The sequence below is a fragment of the Triticum aestivum genome, chromosome 2D (genome assembly GCF_018294505.1).
Source record: "Triticum aestivum cultivar Chinese Spring chromosome 2D, IWGSC CS RefSeq v2.1, whole genome shotgun sequence".
Taxonomy (NCBI): domain Eukaryota; kingdom Viridiplantae; phylum Streptophyta; class Magnoliopsida; order Poales; family Poaceae; genus Triticum; species Triticum aestivum.
In genome coordinates, this window is record NC_057799.1 from 396,497,903 (window position 1) to 396,518,980 (window position 21,078).

At 46.6% G+C, this 21,078-nt stretch overlaps 2 protein-coding genes across 2 annotated transcripts; one reads left to right on the forward strand and one right to left on the reverse strand.

The window, feature by feature from the left end:
* The first annotated feature begins 17,440 nt into the window (after positions 1-17,440).
* LOC123055805 (glutathione S-transferase T3-like) lies at positions 17,441-19,128 on the forward strand. The gene is made up of 4 exons (XM_044479655.1): positions 17,441-17,824; positions 17,988-18,068; positions 18,114-18,422; positions 18,522-19,128. The coding sequence occupies exons 1-4, from the start codon at positions 17,441-17,443 to the stop codon at positions 19,098-19,100; spliced, it is 1,353 nt and encodes a 450-aa protein (XP_044335590.1). The 3' UTR covers positions 19,101-19,128.
* A 93-nt stretch (positions 19,129-19,221) lies between these two features.
* LOC123049410 (uncharacterized) lies at positions 19,222-20,861 on the reverse strand. The gene is made up of 2 exons (XM_044472331.1): positions 20,404-20,861; positions 19,222-20,331 (listed from the first exon to the last, which is right to left on the reverse strand). Exons 1-2 carry the CDS (start codon positions 20,637-20,639, stop codon positions 19,290-19,292), a joined length of 1,278 nt encoding a protein of 425 aa, XP_044328266.1. The 5' UTR covers positions 20,640-20,861; the 3' UTR covers positions 19,222-19,289.
* Between the last annotated feature and the right edge of the window lie 217 nt (positions 20,862-21,078).

The following is a 21,078-nucleotide window of genomic DNA, read 5'->3' on the forward strand; positions in this document are numbered from 1 at the left end:
TGCAACAATCCTTTCATATTAAACTTGTAGGCTAATTCAGAGTCTATGGACGCCGAATTGAGACAAGTCGCTAATGGTTTTGACTATAAGGTCCGTTCATTTGACAAATACGACATCAACGGGTATCGCTTTCGTACCTATGGCAAAGAGCTATCTATGGCCGACCGAAAGTCTACAAATTGTTGTGTATCTGCTATCGGCGAAGGAGGTACCGAGTATTATGGGAGAGTTGAAGCAATTTATGAACTTCTATTCTATGGTGAAAACCCACCGAATGTCGTAGTCTTCAAATGTTATTGGTTTCAGCCGAAGGAGACTAGAAGGACTCATGAACATATAGGGCTAGTTGAAATCAACCAAAGCACCCATTTAGATGTTCCTGATGTCTATATTACGGCTCAACAGGCGACCCAAGTATTCTATCTACCGTGGGCCTGCCAAACTAATCCAAATCTGAAAGGTTGGGATGTCGTTTATGAAGTGCCGCCACGTGCTAGACTATCTCCCCCAAAGGAAGAGGATTATGAACCTCACATTAACCCAGACACATATGAAGGAGAATTCTTCCAAGAGACACGTCTTTCCAAAAAGCGTTTCAAGAACCGCTATACTTCACCCCAAAACATTGAAGTAGACAGCGACAGTGAATCCGACATCGCCCCAGAGGAGGAACAAGAAGAGCCGGAACAAGAAGAGGTTACTGCTGCGGATGACCTGTCATTGCTTGACCGATTACGTCAAGGTGGCCTTGCACATGTTGATGCCACTGAACCCTATGAGCCCGTCATTGATTATAGTGATGATGATGATTATGCATTTATTGATGATACTGATCGAGATTATTAGTAGTGTCAGGTATTAAATTTTTTAATGTTGTACTTGATGATGATACACTTAAGTGATACACATATTATTATTCATGTCGGTCTTTTTTTATGTTGTACTAATTTCGTTTACTGTTTGTCATGGCAGGTGTTGAAAGATGGTGGGCGCTGGTCGGGAGCGCGCCAAGGCCCCTTCTTCGTCGGCGCGTGGTCTGAGGTCTTCGATTCCAGACGTACCTCTCCGCCGAGCGTTGCTGGACAGTATGTCCACACCGCCGGGCCCTTCTTCGTCGACCGCGGTGCCCAGCAGGGGACGAGGTAGGAAGAGAGGAGGTGGGGCACGTGGTCGCGGGAGAGGAGGTAGGGTGACTGCTACGGCGCCTTCCTCGCCGCCACCCCCAGCTGTTTCACCCGAGCACGTGACTGCTAGGGTGGACTCGTCCGAGGAGGAGGCTACACGGACTCCGGTCCACGGCCCCGGGTCTTGGGCCCACGAGCCTCGGGTGGACTGGCCTTCGGCCCACGAGAGTTCGGCCCACGAGACCCGGAGGAGCACACGTCCGGATGGGGTACCTGGCCGGATCAGCCCGAGGAGCCGAGTGGCCATGCTGATGATGGCGGGGAGCCGACTGATCTTGAGGAGGAGGGTGGCACCGTCTACCAGCGTGGTGCTACACGGCTCCCGTCCGTGCCGGCGACCCGCGAGCAGAGGTGGTTGATCTTCCCTGATGGGGAGAGGTACGTAAGTGCATTTAATATTTTTGTACCTTCTGCATTCACGTTTCTTCAAATAACTAATGCGTTGGCCTTGTCATGCTGCAGGGGTTGGGACCACCATCATAGTGTCCGCCGGCCCAACTCCGTCCTTGGAGTTCTTTGCCGGCAAAACTTCCCGGGGTTTGTCACGTTGCCTGGTGAGGGTCGGCTTCCAGAGCTTGGGTTGAGCTGGGAGCACTACGTGGCTGCCCCGGCCCCGCCGGATGTCATTATCGACGGTGTCGTGTGCGACACGAGGGCAGACATGGTGATCAGGACGTTCTGGGTAATTTCTCCTTTACACATTTCAAAATCTTCAACTAGCTAGTTATTAATTGTACTAATCAATATTGTCTCATTTGATTGCAGACATTCTACAGGTGTGAGGAGGGATACGAGGAGGACAGCGCAAATGTTATCCAGAACGTCTGCAAGCGCCTACTCCAGAACTTACGGCACGAGGCTCGGGTGCAGGCTGTTCGAGACTACTACGCCTTGCGTGGTATCAAGAAGACCAAGCCGGCGTGCCGCGATAAGTTCCTGAGTAAGGAGCAGTACATGAAGGTAATTCTTAAGGCCTTCTACTTAAGTTCCTTCATTTAGTAATTCTTAGCCGTAGCGCTCAAGTTTCTATTTGCTAACTTAGGCGCCTCCGAGATGGTGTGCGGATCGGATGGATTGTTGGGAGGTGTTGGTCGATGAGTGGTGCTCACAAGAATGGCTAGCCCTCCACAACCAGGCCAAGGACAAACGTGCCCAAATGGAAGGTGTGCCACACCATCAAGGCAGCTCCAACTTATATCAGTTCGGGCGCAACTGGGTATGTGGTTTGCTTCATGATTCATGCAATTCATTCATCATGCTAGCTTGAGCCCTTTAATTACTAATTTTCATTGTTTCTCTCTTTCAGGCACGCTACAATAAGGCGGATAAGGTGCCAGAGGTGTACGACCTGTATGCCATGGCCCACACTGGCTCTTTCAAGAAAGTCAAGGCTTTCTCTCAGTCTGACCTCGATGATGCAAACAACTTCACCAACATCTCCTCCCACAACAAGCTCGTGAGATATAGAGATGAGGGGAAGGCGAGGAAAGGGGAGGACTTTAACCCGAGCCAGGGTCCCATTGATCCAGAGCTGGTGATGATATCTGGTGGCGGGAGGTCCCATGGCTCCATAGCCATTGGAGATGGACTTATCCGTTGTCCTAGCACTCTCCCGGAGATCAAGGCGCGCCAGTCGAGCTCCGCTCCTGAGATAAGGCCTCGTGAACGGCCAGTGCAACTCGCCATCAAGGTTAGTGATACGTACTCAGTTATCTTTCTCCATTACATTGTGTGCGCTTCCATCAATGATTACAAATGGTCATGTGAGTGGTGTTGCAGGCTGCTATACAGACTGAGAGAGATAGAACGGAGAAACTTCTGGCGGAGGCGGCGGAGAGGCAGCGGGAGATGGAGGAGAGGACGAGAAAGATGATGGAGGAGGAGAGGGCACGGAATGACATGCAGGCAAGGGCCATGTACGAGCTCCTTGTGGTAAGTTTCTTCTGCAGATTACTTGCTAGTCTTAACATTTGAGTCTCATTACTAACTAGTATGACTCTGTTCTGAAAACCAAATGTGCAGTCTGTGTGCGAGAAGTCCGGTCAGCCCGCTCCGCCGATGCCAGTGATTGCTCCTGGGAGCACGGTGAGTTTAGTTTGAATGGACATTACTTGGTAGTCTTAACATTTGAGTGTCGTAATGCTAACGAGACATTGGAAATGATCTTTGGTGCAGCTTAACTCCAGAAACGCATCGCACGATCCTTCTCCAGGTAGCGGCACTAGCCACCCCGCTCCTACACCTCCCTGATCACGGTAAGTTTCTCTAGTGTTTTGCTTAACAAATGCATAAAGACCTAGACTTAGCTTTATTTCCTCCAATATGCTTACCATAATGACCTAGAGTTAGCTTATTTTCCTCCAAAATGACCCATTTTACCTAGGTTAGCTTATAAATGATGCAGTTCATCCAAGTTAGCTCAAAAATGACCCATTTTACCTAGATTAGCTCCTAAATGATCCATTTTACCTACGTTAGCTTTAAAATGGCCCATTTCACCTAGGTTAACTCCAAAATGACCCATCTTACCTAGGTTATCTCATAAACGATCCATTTCAACTAATTTAGCTCATAAACGATCCATTTGACCTAAGTGAGCTAAAAAACGATCCATTTCACCTAAATTAGCTCTTAAATGATCCATTTCACCTAAGTTAGCTCAAAAAGATCCATTTCAACTAAATTAGCTCATAAATGATCCATTTCACCTAAGTTAGCTCAAAAACGATCCATTTCAACTAAATTAGCTCAAAAATGATCCATTTCAACAAAGTTAGCTCAAAAACGATCCATTTCAACTAAGTTAGCTCAAAAACGATCCATTTGACCTAAGTGAGCTAAAAAACGATCCATTTCACCTTAGTTACCTCAAAAACGATCCATTTCACCTAAGTGAGCTAAAAAACGATCCATTTCTAACTTTCTTATTTTGCCATTTTGCAGATTTCATTATGTGCTGGATGGAGTGCTTGTTCTACTCTTCTTGTTCTTGTCTTCTCATTCTTGTCTTCTCATTCTAGTCACCTTAGCTATGGAGTGCTTGTTTATGTATGGATGGAACTTGTTTATGTATGAAATGATGGATGGAACTTGTTTATGTATGAAATGATGGATGGAACTTGCTTATGTAATATGTACGGATGGAACTTGCTTATGGACTTCCTTATGAATGCCTGTGAAATACATGAACTTGCTTATGGACTTGCTTATGAATGCCTGTGAAATATATCTATATGTCATATATATTTTCTGTGCAAATTGTGGGATTTAATAAAAAACAGCAAAAAAACCCAATATGCAGGCTCTTTGCCGTCTGCCACAGACGGCAACGGCCTCTTTGCCGTCTGCCGCGGACGGCAAAGAAGCCACGTGGCAGCCAACTGTGCTTCCTGGGAGCTGACCCATTTGGTCAGTTTGCCTACAGTGGCAGACGGCAAAGACTTTGCCATCCGTGGCAGACGGCAAAGAACCTGCACTTTGCCATCAGTGGCAGACGGCAAAGAACCTGCCATCTAGTGACGTGTAGATGACATCATACGGCGGACGGCAAAGACCAGAGAAATTTTGCCGTCAGCGGCGGACGGCAAAGGTCTGCCGTTAGCCACTTAACGGACTGACAGCGCAATTATTGCCGTCCGCCCTCTTTGCCGTCCGCCGCAGACGGCAAAGAGCCTTTGCCGTCCGCCGCCAGGAAGCAGACGGCAAAGCAGCTGTTTACCGTAGCCTTCTTTGCCGGAGCCTTTTGCCGTCCGCGGCTGACGGCAAAGGTCTTTGCCGTCCGCCTTTCGAGCCTTTGACGTCCGTCGTGGCAGACGGCAAAGTAGCTGTTTCCTGTAGTGATGGGTCTTGTCCATCACATCATTCTCCTAATGATGTGATCTCGTTCATCAAATGACAACACATGTCTATGGTTAGGAAACTTAACCATCTTTGATTAACGAGCTAGCCTAGTACAGGCTTTACTAGGGACACTGTTTTGTCTATGTATCCACACATGTATCAAGTTTCCGGTTAATACAATCCTAGCATGAATAATGGATATTTATCATGATATAAGGAAATATAAATAACAACTTTATTATTGCCTCTAGGGCATATTTACTTCAAGAGCCCGCCCAAAGTCAGCGGGGGTGGAGGCGAGCTGTTCCTCCGGGTCGAAGCATGGATCAGTGCCACTGACATGTGTACCTACAGGCAACCAGTAAATGGTAGAAGTTAAACTGCAATTGCACAAATGATGTGAAATACTGTAAGACATGGGATCACTAGTAGAAAAAGGACCTAATGTGAGACACATTAGTCCCGGTTTGATTTTGGCCCGGTACTAATGGTACCATTAGTGCCGGTTCGAACGGCTATGCATTAATGCCGGTTCGTGTTGAACCTTTAGTACCGATTCGTGCCACGAACCGGTACTAAAGGGGTGGTGGCAGGCTGGCGTCAGGCCGGGGCCCCACGATCACCTTTAGTACCGGTTCGTGGCACAAACCGGTACTAAAGGGCTAACCTTTAGTACCGGTTCGTGCCATGAACCGGGACTAAAGGGGTCTGACCTATTGTCCCGGTTGGAGACACAAACCGGGAATATAGGGCAATTTTCAAACTCTACCCCCCTGTGTATCACCATTTCAGTTTTGAAAAAATCAAAAGAAAATGATAAAAACTTCAAAAAATAAAATCCTTCGAGAGGTAGTTATATTACTACATCTACTAGTTAGGAAAATTTGAAAACTTCAATTTGGACATGTTTTGCAAAAAGTGTAGGGAAAATGTAAAACGGCTATAACTTTTGCATACGATGTCAGAAAAAAATGTATAATATATCAAAAAATTCAGCACAAAAATCTGCATACAATTTTGACGGCCTACGGCCTGTTTGTAATTTTTTAGAATCCTCAAATTCCAAAAGGAAAAAAAGATATGCTCAAATTTCAGTTTTTTTGGTTAAATCTGGTCAAACTATGGTCAAACTACTTATTCAAGAAGTATTAATGTTACTACATAATTATTCAAGAATATTAGTGTTACTAAATAATTATTTCAATTTTTTGAATTTTGGTCAAATCTGGTCAAACTATGGTCAAACTGTGGTCAAAGTTATTCAAAAAATATTAGTGTTACTAAATAATTACTGTTTTTTAGAATAATAGTTTCAAACTCAAACGGTGAAACGTGTGACCTAATGCTCAAGCTAAACTGCTGAGGGTTAATAGGATTGTCAGCTTACATTTGTCAGGAAAACAACAAGTGCAGACTTGGAAAGTAGAGGGAATAGAACTCCGAAGTTAAGCGTGCTGAGGCTAGGGGAGTGAGAGGATGGGTGACCGGCCGGGAAGTTAGAAGATTTGGAATGAGTGATCCACACTTGAGTAGTTAAGATGGGTGATTAGAGACTAAATCATCAAATAATTCAGAAAATTGAAAATCGAAAAAAAATTCAAATTTTTTTCCAAAATTTTCAGAAAAAATTCAAAAAAAAACCTTAGTACCGGTTGTAACACCAACCGGTACTAAAGGTCCCCCATACCACAGCGCGAGCTCACGCCACGTGGTGGGCCTTTAGTGGCGGTTCGTGCCGAACCGGTACTAAAGGGGGGGGCCTTTAGTCTCCACTCTTTAGTGCCGGTTGCAGAACCGGCACTAAAGGCCCTTACGAACCGGTGATAAAGCTTCGTTTTCTACTAGTGGATGCAGCTAACCTCGACGGCAAACAACAACATTGGCCGTTATGACCCTGCGTAAGTACATGGACATGCATGTTAAGTACAACAGGGTTAGCATCCACCAAAAATAGCAAAAGTGTGGCATCTCTAGTGATATCCTGAGTCATGTATTATAAGTTTGTTGCTGATATTGGTGAAATTGAGCTGTACAGTTAATATTGAACATCACACAGTGTGCAGTACTGAAATAAACAAGGCACAGACATGCTTAATACATCAACCGTCCAAAACATAGCCATTGCAAGTGGTATTGGTAAGATTTAGCTGGTCAGATCATACCTGTTAAGTCCTAGGGGGTAGTCGCTGGGGCACTTCATCTGGGCGACCGGCCGGGAAGTTAGAAGATTTGGAATGAGTGATCCACACTTGAGTAGTTAAGATGGGTGATTAGAGACTAAATCATCAAATAATTCAGAAAATTGAAAATCGAAAAAAAATTCAAATTTTTTTTCCAAAATTTTCAGAAAAAATTCAAAAAAAACCATTAGTACCGGTTAGTAACACCAACCGGTACTAAAGGTCCCCATACCACAGTGCGAGCTCACGCCACGTGGTGGGCCTTTAGTGGCGGTTCGTGCCGAACCGGTACTAAATGGGGGGGCCTTTAGTCTCCACTCTTTAGTGCCGGTTGCAGAACCGGCACTAAAGGCCCTTACGAACCGGTGATAAAGCTTCGTTTTCTACTAGTGGATGCAGCTAACCTCGACGGCAAACAACAACATTGGCCGTTATGACCCTGCGTAAGTACATGGACATGCATGTTAAGTACAACAGGGTTAGCATCCACCAAAAATAGCAAAAGTGTGGCATCTCTAGTGATATCCTGAGTCATGTATTATAAGTTTGTTGCTGATATTGGTGAAATTGAGCTGTACAGTTAATATTGAACATCACACAGTGTGCAGTACTGAAATAAACAAGGCACAGACATGCTTAATACATCAACCGTCCAAAACATAGCCATTGCAAGTGGTATTGGTAAGATTTAGCTGGTCAGATCATACCTGTTAAGTCCTAGGGGTAGTCGCTGGGGCACTTCATCTGGGCGACCGGCCGGGAAGTTAGAAGATTTGGAATGAGTGATCCACACTTGAGTAGTTAAGATGGGTGATTAGAGACTAAATCATCAAATAATTCAGAAAATTGAAAATCGAAAAAAAATTCAAATTTTTTTTCCAAAATTTTCAGAAAAAATTCAAAAAAAAACCATTAGTACCGGTTAGTAACACCAACCGGTACTAAAGGTCCCCATACCACAGTGCGAGCTCACGCCACGTGGTGGGCCTTTAGTGGCGGTTCGTGCCGAACCGGTACTAAATGGGGGGGCCTTTAGTCTCCACTCTTTAGTGCCGGTTGCAGAACCGGCACTAAAGGCCCTTACGAACCGGTGATAAAGCTTCGTTTTCTACTAGTGGATGCAGCTAACCTCGACGGCAAACAACAACATTGGCCGTTATGACCCTGCGTAAGTACATGGACATGCATGTTAAGTACAACAGGGTTAGCATCCACCAAAAATAGCAAAAGTGTGGCATCTCTAGTGATATCCTGAGTCATGTATTATAAGTTTGTTGCTGATATTGGTGAAATTGAGTTGTACAGTTAATATTGAACATCACACAGTGTGCAGTACTGAAATAAACAAGGCACATACATGCTTAATACATCAACCGTCCAAAACATAGCCATTGCAAGTGGTATTGGTAAGATTTAGCTGGTCAGATCATACCTGTTAAGTCCTAGGGGGTAGTCGCTGGGGCACTTCATCTGGGCCAAAGCCTGCACCATGTCAGCGGCGGCAGAGGCGAGGTGTTCCTCCAGGTCAACACGCACATCGGCCATCGCGCCATGGACCGCCATCAGCTCCTCGACCTCCACGTGATATGTGGTCGGGCTTGCGCGGTGATGCTCTGGAGGTAGGGGCGGTGGGGATTTGGAGGCATGAGGATGTTTCACAGGCACAGGCTCCATTTAAGCAGTTAGGCTGGGACCGTGATAGAGATCGGTGGGTTACCTGACTGGATCCGAGCAGAACATAGATGTGGTTGAAGCTATGGTTGCGGCAGCGGCGGTTTGAGCCGCCGGTAGGGGGAGGCGCGCTGGGGGGGAGATACTGAGGAAATTTGATGGGTGGGGATGTGGTTGGAGGAATAAATTCTGAAATCATGGGCCTAATGAAAATTTTGCTATGAAACTTAAAACTTGGGCGGGGGAAACACACAGCGCAGACGAAGCGCGTAAAGTACTCGTGTGCGAGAAAACAGAAAATTGGCAGATCCCGTCTCCAAAAAAATGTACACGTTTAGTTGATTTTTTCGGTCAATGGTACGCCTGGTTTATTAGGAAACATCGCACAGGTAACTGACTTATGGATCATTAACGCACAAAAACGCACACGGGTACGCCATAGAAACCGTGTGTTTTGTGATCTTCTAATGATTAACGCAAAAAAACTCACACGGGCACACATGCTAATCAACTCTCAAAGCCCTCAAAGGATGCTCTAACCGACATTGTACGTTAATACTACAAACTTAAAGTACTACTGTTAATTTGCTCTAATACTACAAATTTAAACTACTTCTCACATGCTGCCATCGGGGCATACTGGCCAGACGCTGGTGTTCTCCTTCCCAGCCTTGTAGGCGGCAGCCCACCATGCTTCGATCTCCGCCAAGCCCTCCTCACCATGGCGTGCGGCCTCTTCTTTCTTGTGGGAGCGAGACTCTCTTTTCTTGACTGCTTTCTGTCTTTTCCGCTCCTTTTGTGCGGCTTTGGCCGCCTCTAGATCCACCGCCCATTCGGCCATGGCAGCCTCAAAGTCTGCCCACATAACTGTGTGGCCGGCGGCGGCGATGAACTCGGCGCGGCTAGATGCCATCGCTTCCTTACCGTGTGTGCAGTCACGGGCGGCGAGGAACGCGGCGCGGCGGGATGCCATCGCTTCCTTACCAGTTACTGTGCGCCGCGGTGCCATGAATGACGCTTGGAGAGAGCTCTGGGACGGAGGGGCCGGACAGCCGTACAGTGCGGTGGTTTTTAAGATCTCAACAACAAACGACAAAGGAAATTTGGCTTCCCTTAAAATTTTGCTCGTTCATTATCGCACATGGTTCATCTCTTTCGCTTTCGGAAACTTTGTGTGCTGAGCCTATTGTGTGTTGCGTTATGATTTGCCGGAACCCCAGCCATGCGGATCGCGCATGTGCACCATAGGATGCGCCACGATCGAACGGCAATCCACATCCCTCACATCACACCCGTGCAGCTGTAGCTAGATTGGATTTATATGCGCTAAATGCCCAATATCCCCTAAATATGGTAAATGATCCCGGGAAAATGCCAAATTTGAACACGGTGATTTGCAGGGTGTATGTTCGTCATAGAAAAAAACTCCAGGGCAAACAACGAAGAAAATTTGGATTCCCCTTCAATCTTGGTGATTTCCCTCTCGAAAGCATGGAACTTCCTCGGTGATGGTTCGATTTATGAAGGGCGTGCATGACGACATAAGTCAAACCTTATCAAATTTTTACCATGGCATGGTGAGGTGATCATACCATGGCACCATGCCAGACATCATGTTTTTCAAGCATTTATTTCATTTTTTCTATAGTTGAAAATCCAATAAACAAACGTTTGTGATTGACTATTGCCACACATTTCATCAAAATATCTGTCCATTCCTTGTAAAAGGCATGAGAATTTACTAAATGGCACGAGCATGGTTTTCCAGGCCGTTCTTGTGCACCCTTTCATGCACCGATTGTTTGAACTTGAATTATGTGCATTAACAAGTTTTCGCTTGTCGCGGCAATGCATCCATATTGGAAAATTGGAGACACTGTTCTACTCATACTCTACCAAGGCACATAAGGGCTCTTCATTTTCATTGACGAGATGCCGAGCCGCCGTGATCAAGCTGCTTCCAGCGGATAGTTGTGGTTGTTGGCCCTCAGCCTCTTAAAATGTGCTAGCTGTTACTATGTTAAGTATGTAGATATGGACCGTATGGTTGTTGGCCCTCAGCCTCTTAAAATGTGATAGTTGTTACTATGTTAAGTATGTAGATATGGACCATATGGTTGTCAAAACTGTGTTACGAAGGTCCTTCTTTTGTCGAATAGTGTAACCACTATATATATGTTACTCAAATGCTGTTAGCCAAGTTCTTAAATTTTCATGGAAATTATTAGTATCGTACACAATTCATTGAGTTTAAGCGTGTGCCCGATGTCCAGAAGGGATTTGCATATTAAATGTTCATATTGCAAATTCACACACGTGTTAACATAAGGAAACGTATGTGTAAGTTACTAATCATCGCACACGAGTACTCGCAGACGCATCGTGTGCGATACTCCTAGCCACCGCAAACAACTAGTTTGCATTTTTCAAAGTTTTTTGTACACACAGAATCGCACACGAACTAACTGTATTAACTAGTTTGCATTTTCAAACCTTTTCAAAGTTTTTTGTACACTCAAAGTTTTCTATTGTTCTGCCTCATCGCAAACAGTTCGAATGGATTAACCGTGTGCCCTGCATCGCACACGCAACTAAAATCTGAACCGTGTTTGATGGCTCCGCCATCGCAAATGTTTTCCACCTTTTTTGACGGTTTTTTACACCATCGTTTACGATTAATGCATCGCACACAGTTTTGTCAAACGGTCTATGATCGTAGTGTCGCGTTAGCAGCATCCTGCAGTATTGATGGTCTTCGCAAACGCCACCCACTGAGGATAGATGCCGTCTGCAAGATAGTACCCCATGTTGTACTCACGGCCATTGACGGTTTAGTTGCACAACGGCGATTCCCCATTGCAAAGCGTCTTGAACACCGGAGATCGTTGAAGCACGTTGATGTCATTGTGAAATCCCAGCATTCCAAAACCTTTGGGACAGTTCTTCCATTGCCAATACATGCAATCAATTGATCCGAGCATTCTTGGAAACCCTCTGGCCTCTCCCATAGCCAACAACCTTTCTGTGTCCTACGCATTTGGTTCTCTCAGATACTCTACTCTAAACACCTGCACCATGGCGCGGGCAAACTTGACAGTAGTCTTCAGTCATGTGTTCTCCCCATCCTGGCCATCTCACCAATGACATCTGGGCCAGTACCAAGTGCAAGCATCCTCAGAGTAGCCGTGCACTTCTACTTAGTAGATAAAGAAAGTTGGCCGCAGCAATCCCTCGTGAGCTTGAAGTAGTCATCATGTGCCTCCAATCCCTCCACAATGCGCAAGAACAATGGTTTCCGCATGTGGAAACGGCAACAAAACCATGGATCATTCGGGAAAGTTGGGTTCGGAGCAAAGTACTCCTTCTGCAATAGGCGTGCTCCCGTCACCCTATCCCAATTGATGACTCTTCTCCTTTGATTGATCCCTTGAAGTTGAGGATATGCACCACATGAGCATGTCCACTTCTTCATCCGAATTCGAGGAATCGAAGAACTCTTCTTGAATCATTTGATCAAGCTCCGTCTGTTCATACTCCTCATCGGATGAAGCATCAGAGTTCATCGTTTTCCCTCAAAAATCACAAAAAAATCTGGTCAGACAATGTATCAAACATAAAGAGCGCAAGTCGGAGTCAGAGAGTTGCTGGACGTACTGCGGTGGGGTCCGGGCCGGCGAAGACGTCCGCGGTGGCGAGGATGGGAGAGACGACTGCTCTGTCGGAGGTGCCAACGCAGAGGCTAGGAATGGCTGCGGGACACGCGGCAGTGAGATGGACCTGGTGGAGTAGGAAGAAGAGAGGAGGGAACAAATGGATCCGGTAGGTCGATTTGATGGATTTGGTGCAATTTGTGGTGGGATCGAGCTATCGGGTCCGACGTGGCAGGCGCACCTGGGCTCCCCCATATCCGCCCCATATTTGGGCTAGATTTGAGAGGTGCCGGTCAGCCCAGGCGTTTGAGGCTCGTCTGAGGCACCCGTCTGAATCAAAATTTTGTGATTGGTCATTGGCGGGTTTTGGGGCGTTCGACTGTAGATGATCTTACATGATTTTAAGTGTAAAATTTATCCACTTAACCCTGTACTTTTGTTGTATCAATATGACTTACCCTTTTTATCAAAAAATATTCAGGCCACATGTTTGGTTAACGTGGCAGCTGACTCAGACGCCACATGGACGACAGGTCACATTCTATTATAAAATAATTCTATAACCTATCCCAAATGTTAATAAGTAAATTATATCTCATTTGTTTTAACTTCAAGTTACGTAATACTTATATATATATATATATATATATATATATATATATATATATATATATATATATTCACTTTTGCATTACAATTTATACGATAGTTGCATGTACATTGTTTGGAACAAGTATCATTGAATTCAAGTTAAAAGGATCAACATATAAATTGTCAGTACTTTAGTGAACTCCTATGATATATTCTAATTCTATATACCAAAATAGTTGATCCAACCTAACTCTGATTTTGTTAACACACAACTATACCAAGTCACCATGTCACCATGTATAGGAAAAGGACCCACCTTAGAGCATCCACACCCGGGCGCCCCAAACCCGACTCAAATGTCCGGGCGGACGGCCCGGTCAGTGACCGATAAAAAAAACCAGACGTGCGCCTCAAACGGGCCTCAAACGCCCGGGCTGACAGGCACCCCTCATATCCAGCCCAAATATGGGGCGGATATGGGGAGGCCCGGGCGCGTCCGCCACGTTGGACCCGACAGGGCTATCCCACCACAAATTGCACCAAATCCACTAAACCCTACCGCCTCCCTCCTACCTTTCCCGCATACGAGCCCTCGCCGTTCGCCACCCTTGCTTCCCATCCTTGCTGCCGGTCCTGATCTGCCGCACTAGATGTCGTCCAACCCATCCCGACCGTCGCGACACAGGCTGCGTCCGCCTCATCCATCGACGTCCCATCCTCGGCTTCATCCTTCAAGCCGGAGAACATCGCCTGGAGGGAGCGGCGACAAACGCAGCAAGAGAGGGAAGCGTTGGCGTCACAGGGAGTGGATGTGAACATGGATGAGCCGCTGCTGCCCCAACCACGCCCAGGACCCCGCATCCCATCCATCTAGTCGCCGAAAAGGATCGCGCTGGTGGACCAGGTTGGGACAGAGGAGGATCTGATGGCATGTTGTGGAATTTTGGAGAGCTTTCCGCCTACGCAGATCCCGACTTGATGAATGCTTGATCATTTAGGAGTTGATCTGTCGGACATGATCAATGATAATCAAGAGCCGACCCAAATGCGATACGAATTAGGGGATCCAACTAGTCCTTCATTTGAAGTTGGGACAACATCAAATCCCAATTCGAGCAAGAAAAATAAGAAGGCAAAGACTATTGGGGAACATAGTAGAAAACAAAAAAGTTCTATCTTATGATCAAACCAGGAACACTATGATGATGCATAAACGGTTTAGATCAGATCATTACCAACTCCGAGTTGCAGCGGAAGAAGAGTTGGTGTAGATTGTACTTGAAGTCCCTCGAATCATTTACGAACGATCCCTGGAACTAAAGACCAAAAGCATGGCCTCTCTACAAATTGCAAGCGTTCGGGCTTCATGATCTGGCATCGCTTCGCCTTCCAGAGCTAATTGTTGCCAAAGAATTAGAGGGAGAAGAAGAGAACTAAACTCCAAACTAGAACTAGAACCAGAGAACTAGAATATGCTCCAAAACTTTTGTATCTCCAAGGGCCAAAATCCTCTAGTATATATAGGTTGGGGGGAAGGGGGCGCCACAAGGGGAGGAGTGACTCCTCCCCCTTGCGCTGGCCCCATGGGTGGAGGCGTCCCCCCTCCACTTCCAATTCGGTCACCCCTAGCTTGTCATACAAGCTAGGGGCGCCATATATTGTTGTTGGGCCCTAGGGCCCAATTACTCCCCACTACTTGGCCTTTTTAGTATTCTCTTGACCTGTTGATATTTAATTAAATATAAAAGCCTCATAATCAATATTATAGCCTTCTATTGCTAATTTAATATCTCCGGAAATATTTTTCACCTATATATTAATTCCTGGTATTACCCAGTAAACTCCGAAACTCTTCCCGTAACTCTGAAACGCTTTCAGTTTATCTCGAAACTATTTCTAATACTAATGAAATTATTTCATAAATATTTTCTCATAACTCTTATGCCAATAACACTCAACAGATCATGATTCGCTTAAGCTTGTGACCCTGTAGGTTCGATAAAACATAGACATTAACAAAAAACCTTTCGTACAATGATTAGTAGCGGAACCGTGAACATCCATATTGATCCCTGGGAATACACAAATGACAAACGAGTGAACCTTTGGTTATCATGTATTATTTCTTTTGCTTCGCTATACTTTACAAAACCCGATGTGAGATATATCAGAATCCTCTCGAGTCATTCTCATGCTCACTATGTCGGTCTTCTCGTTACCGGTTTTGTTCTTCTTTCTCATTGAAATGTTTCGGCATCCCTGTGACCTAGTCACCTGTGTCTGGCCAAACGAAGATGGATGTCGTCACACCGAGAGGGCCCTAAAAATATCTTTCCATCATTGGAGGAGCAAATCTCACTCTTGAGCTATCTAACTTTTCGATGAACATGTAAGTTGTCCTTATGATCTCCGTGTTATTACGTTTGAGCAACCCCAAAGTCAGTTGTACGGTAAGAATTGACCGAGGTACTCTCATGGTCTAAGGAACTAAAGCATACATTAACTATCTGTATTATAACGATTGACTTATGGTAGTATCTCAAAATATAACAAACAAGTTAGGTCAATTTAATATGATCATTCTCACAACGTCATATTTTCAAAGTTGTTTTGGGACTATTGTTACACTTAACGATATCTCTAGATCCGGAAAACGTGATCACTTACAACACTTGAACTAGCCCTAGACACAAGACTAGGAATCATGTTTTACCGTTTATCATTTCACACGTGCATATGAGTTTTCCACTAAATCACATATTCCAGTATCATATCAGTTATATGTGGACTCTATTTCGTCGGAGCATGATGTCTCCGAGTAGGTAGATGGAGACGGTCATCATTGAATTCTTCACAACTCTTGGATGGAGACTTTGTATTGAGCTTTAATCTGCTTCAACAATATTTCCTCTGTTGAAGCGGGATCGTTCCGGCTTCAGATTGGCTAACCTGAAAATCAAACCACCATCCTAGCACAATGCAATAAACCTGTATGTCGATGAAGCAACACGTTGGAATCGTGTCAGCTGCAGCAGAGAATTATCTAACCCACACCGCCAGGGATTGCGGCTTTCCGACAGTTTTTTTTTTTATAAACCGAATGGAGGCGACGACCGATGGATCAAACTCCACACAAAAGTCGTGTCATTTTCGGCCCACGCATGCCCCGGGGCCTCACCAAGTCACCATCCCCTCGACAAGTGGAAGCCAGACACGGGCTCCCAGGGCAGGGCACCGCTGGCCTCCACTCCCGCGGTTCCACTCCCACCCACACCCACACCCAGTACGTGCTCCGTCCATGCTCGATCGCTTCTCGCGCGAAGCTGCATCCATCTGAGTCGGAGGTGGGAAAGGCTACCACGGAGTACCCCTACGTGCTAGGTTAGGTCATGGAAGATGCGCAGGCTGCGCGCACCGCGAGTGATTACCGTGGACCGATCATCCATCCCTTCTTCTCCTTCCGTCCGTCCCTCGGCTCGGTCGTGGTAATAATGGAAGCACCGCGAACGGCAGGTCAAACCGGCATGAGAGAGAGCGGCCAACAGTGTCGTGCACCCAGAGCCGAGCTCGATCGGTGCCCGGGCCCCGGAATGCGTACGTCGCCAGGATTGAGTGAAGCTCAAGCATCAGGATGCGGTCAGTGGTAATCATTCCCCGGGCTTGAACAATAGTGTGTGCCACTGCAGATGATTACGGCGGAAAACACAGGGAACAGTACCCGTCTTTGTTCGGCACGAGCTCTGTGTTCTTAGAGCATCTCTAGTGGATGGTGTATATGGAGGTGGATGCTAAATATACACGATCAAAATCAAAAAATGTCTCCCAGTGGATCGTGTATCAGGTCGTGTAGCTGTACACGTCGCTCCCACGAGCGTACCTGGCGTGGGAGTAAACAGGACCGAACCACGCCCGTGGGCTCGCTCCCGCTCCAGTTCCTCCCGCTCCCGCTCCCGGCCGCCTCCCCAAGGTCGCCGTCGCCCCTCTCCGGCCGCCGCCCAAGGTCGCCGTCGCGTCTCCTCTCCGGCCGCCGCCAAAGGTAACCATTTTTTCCTTTCTCGCAAGCGGGAGCAGAGGGGCGGCGGAGCGGGCGCGCGGTGGGGGGGGGGAGGGGGGAGATGCAGGGGCGGCGGAGCGGTGGGGGGGGGGGAGGGGGGAGATACAGGGGCGGCGGCCGGGCGCGCGGTGGGGGAGGGGGGAGATGCAGGGGCGGCGGCCGGGCGCGCGGTGGGGAGGAGGGGGGAGATGCAGGGGCGGCGGAGCGGTGGGGGGGAGGGGGAGATGCAGGGGCGGCGGCCGGACGAGCGGCGCCGTGGGGAGGGGGGAGATGCAGGGGCAGCGGCCGGACGAGCGGCGCCGTGGGGAGATGCAGGGGCGGCGGCCGCACGCCCTGCAGCCCGATCTGGCGGCGGCGCCGGTGCCGGCGCGCGCCCTGGCGCGGGGACGGGGGCTGGGCGACGGCCGGGTGGTGGGGAGGGGGAGATGCAGGGGCGGCGGCCGGGGATGCAGGGGCGGCCGGTCGCGCCTGTCTGCTGGGGCGGCGGCCGGACGAGCGGCGCCGTGGGGAGGGGGAGATGCAGGGCAGCGGCCGGACGAGCGGCGCCGTGGGGAGATGCAGGGGCGGCGGCCGCACGCCCTGCAGCCCGATCTGGCGGCGGCGCCGGTGCCGGCGCGCGCCCTGGCGCGGGGACGGGGGCTGGGCGATGGCCGGGTGGAGGGGAGGGGGGGAGATGCAGGGGCGGCTGGGCGACAGGAATGAGTGATTTGGCTGTCCTTCAGTCAACTTAATATTTTGCATCTCGTTCAATAATTTTTTGCTTGTCAATTTGATGCCAGATTGTGGTCTAAAATAGCTGTGCATTGGTTGCTTGTAGATGGATGCTGACCAAAGCTTCTTGGACACCCTTGGTTTTGGTTATATGCAAACACAACCAGAAAGTCCAATTGGAGAGCAGGCAACTCCATCAACTCAGCATCAAGCAACACCATCAACGCAGTAACATTCTGCAATAATAGAGAAAGGAAAATCCAACAAAGGAAAAAATTGGTGTAGTGATGAGGACAAGGTTCTCATAGCAGCATGGGCAAATACAAGTTTGGATATTGTTGGGACTGATCAAAACCGAGATGCTTATTGGGCTAGAATTTCAGAGTACTACAACACACACAAGGAATCGTCATGGCCGGAGCGTAATCCTAATGCAATCAATTGCCGTTACACATTGATTAACAGAGAGACCTCCAAATTTTGTGGTTGCCTTCAGCAGATTTTAAATAAGGAAGAAAGTGGAAGGACTATAGCAGAAAAGGTATGCGCAATATTCTACTTCTATATGTGCTGTGCAATATGTGATGTGCAATATTCTATATGTGTTGTGCATTTGTTAACAATATATTTATATGTGCAGACAAACGATGCACACATTCTGTTCAAGGAAATGGATGTTAAAAAAAAACGGCCTTTCACATTGATGCATTGCTATATAGAGTTTGCAAAGTATCCAAAGTGGCAGACAAGAGAACTTGAAACTTCTCTTAAGAAACAAAAGAAAACCATTGATGAAAGTCCAGGCAGAGCCACCAATGATCCGTCAGATGCATCCTCGGTACGCACTGATGCAACCTCGATACACACTGATGCTCTTGAACATGAGAAAAGACCTGATGGTGTTAAGAAGGACAAGAGAGGTAAAGCTGATGAGAATGCTTGCAAGCTGTCATTAGAAACTGTGTGGGCAGCAAAGCAAGAGAAGGATGAGATCAAAGAAGCGGCAAGAAATGCTCGCTATGCACAGCAATTTGAATTGCGAAAAGAGGAGATTGCACTCAGAAAGAAGGAGGATGCACGAAACGAGAGGGAGGATGCACGGAGACAGTTTGAATTAGATGAGAGGGTCATGCTGATCGACACTAGTGGTATGACTGATGTGCAAAAGCAGTTCTACCAAGCTAAGCAGAATGAGATCCTTGCTCGAGGCCTAGAGTAATGTGAGCTATTTGATATGTGAGCTATATGAACTATTTACTGCTTCCGCTAGTTGCTGTATGAACTATTTGATAACATCACTCATTGCATAAATATTTTATTGATAGCTATAAATTCATGGATTACATCACTCATTGCATAAATTAAAACTAGATGAAAAGAAACGGATTACAGACTTATAACTAGGACATCACTCGTTTCCAAACTTTTGCCACACATGGTCAATTAGATCAAGTTTAAGCTGATCATGTTCACCTTGATTTCTAATCCGGTGAGTCATCTGAATAAAAGAGCTCAGTTGTTCCGCATGAGTACGAGAGACCGTGACTCTTTCTCCCATTGCCTCAAAAGTGCAGCTTTGCCGACCAGTTTGTCGCTCCTCTTCAACTATCATATTGTGCATTATGACACAAGCTTTCATGACATCACCGATTTCTTTACGTTTCCATCCTTTAGCAGGTCCACGAACAATGGCAAAACGGGATTGAAGAACTCCAAAGGCTCGTTCCACATCTTTCCTAGCCCCCTCTTGCCTCTTGGCAAAAGTTTTATGTTTTCTGGTATCTGGAGCTGGTATGCTCTTCACAAATGTTGCCCACCGTGGATAGATACCATCTGCAAGATAATACCCCATTGTGTACTGATGGCCATTGATGCTATAATTCACTGGAGGAGTTTGGCCTTCAGCTAGCTTTGTAAAAACAGGAGAACGTTGAAGAACATTTATATCATTCAGAGACCCTGGTAAACCAAAATAAGCATGCCAAATCCAAAGATCTTGTGAAGCAACTGCTTCCAAGATCATAGTGGGCTCGCTGACATGGCCTTTAAACATGCCATGCCATTTTTTGGGGCAATTTTTCCAACCCCAGTGCATGCAATCTATGCTCCCTAACATACCAGGAAATCCTCTTTCCTCCCCTATTGCAAGTAACCTAGCAATGTCTTCTTCATTTGGAGATCTCAGGTACCTTTCCCCAAAAACTTCACAAACTTTGATCACAAATTTCTTGCAAGACTCTAAATTAGTAGCCTCAGCGGACCGGATGTACTCATCAGCACCATCAGCTGCTATTCCATATGTTAGCATCCGCATTGCCGCGGTCATCTTTTGCAGAGGATGTAACCCAAGAGCTCCAGAAGCACTTCTTTTTTGAGTAAAATAACCATCATAATCATGCTCAAGTATACCATCGGCTATGCGTTTGAACAAATTACGGGACATCCTAAATCTGTGCATAAAAAGTAAATGAGACAGGGAAATGAAAAAAGGGCTAAAGCAGAGAAGTGTAGTAATTACGAACCTTCGTCGAAACAAATGTTCGGGATAGCGAGGAACTTCTTTGAAGTAGTCGTCCCACAGAAGAACAAATCCGGCATCTCTTCCTCGATTGATTGTTTGACGTCCATGCTTGGAACCGCCATGGCGTCGAGCGTTCATCCTCTCTTCCTCCTCGCGCTCGGCGAATGCTGCAAGTATGAGTTCATCGTCGCCAGATGAAGATGACGAAGAACTCATGTCCAAAGTGGATGTGTTCATTGTGTTGCGTGAGAGACGATAGAGAAATCTAGGTGAGAAGAGAAGTCACAGATAGAAGTGCTAGAAGAAAGATGGTAGGGGTGGTTTATATAGAGAAATACGACCGTTGAAAATATAGCCGTTGAAAATATAGCCGTTTGAAAATATAGCCGTTGGAATATACACGTCCAAATTTACACGTTCCACTGAAAAACTGAGAGGTGTATATTTTAGCAAGGTGTATATGAACGTGTATATGGAGATATACACGTCCAAATTTACACCATCCACTAGAGATGCTCTTATACATAAGCATCTTGTGGGTTTCAGTGCAGCATCGTAATCGCCTTCTTGCAGTATATGCTCATTGGTTGGTGCTGATCTTGCTCCAACTTCTCATTTGCTTTCAAGTAAAGAGTTACAGGTAAAAATATAAATTCATCTGCACATCTAGTGCAGT

What these genes read in the sequence shown, in the direction of transcription:
- LOC123055805 (XM_044479655.1), top strand. Translation starts at nt 17,441, where the DNA reads ATGCAGGGGCAGCGGCCGGACGAGCGGCGCCGTGGGGAGATGCAGGGG. An exon ending in GGGGGCTGGGCGATGGCCGG is followed by an intron (nt 17,825 to 17,987) that starts GTGGAGGGGAGG and finishes GGTTGCTTGTAG; the next exon opens with ATGGATGCTGACCAAAGCTT. An exon ending in AAAGTCCAATTGGAGAGCAG is followed by an intron (nt 18,069 to 18,113) that starts GCAACTCCATCA and finishes TCAACGCAGTAA; the next exon opens with CATTCTGCAATAATAGAGAA.
- LOC123049410 (XM_044472331.1), bottom strand. Translation starts at nt 20,639, where the DNA reads ATGAACACATCCACTTTGGACATGAGTTCTTCGTCATCTTCATCTGGC. An exon ending in GAACATTTGTTTCGACGAAG is followed by an intron (nt 20,332 to 20,403) that starts GTTCGTAATTAC and finishes TTTTATGCACAG; the next exon opens with ATTTAGGATGTCCCGTAATT.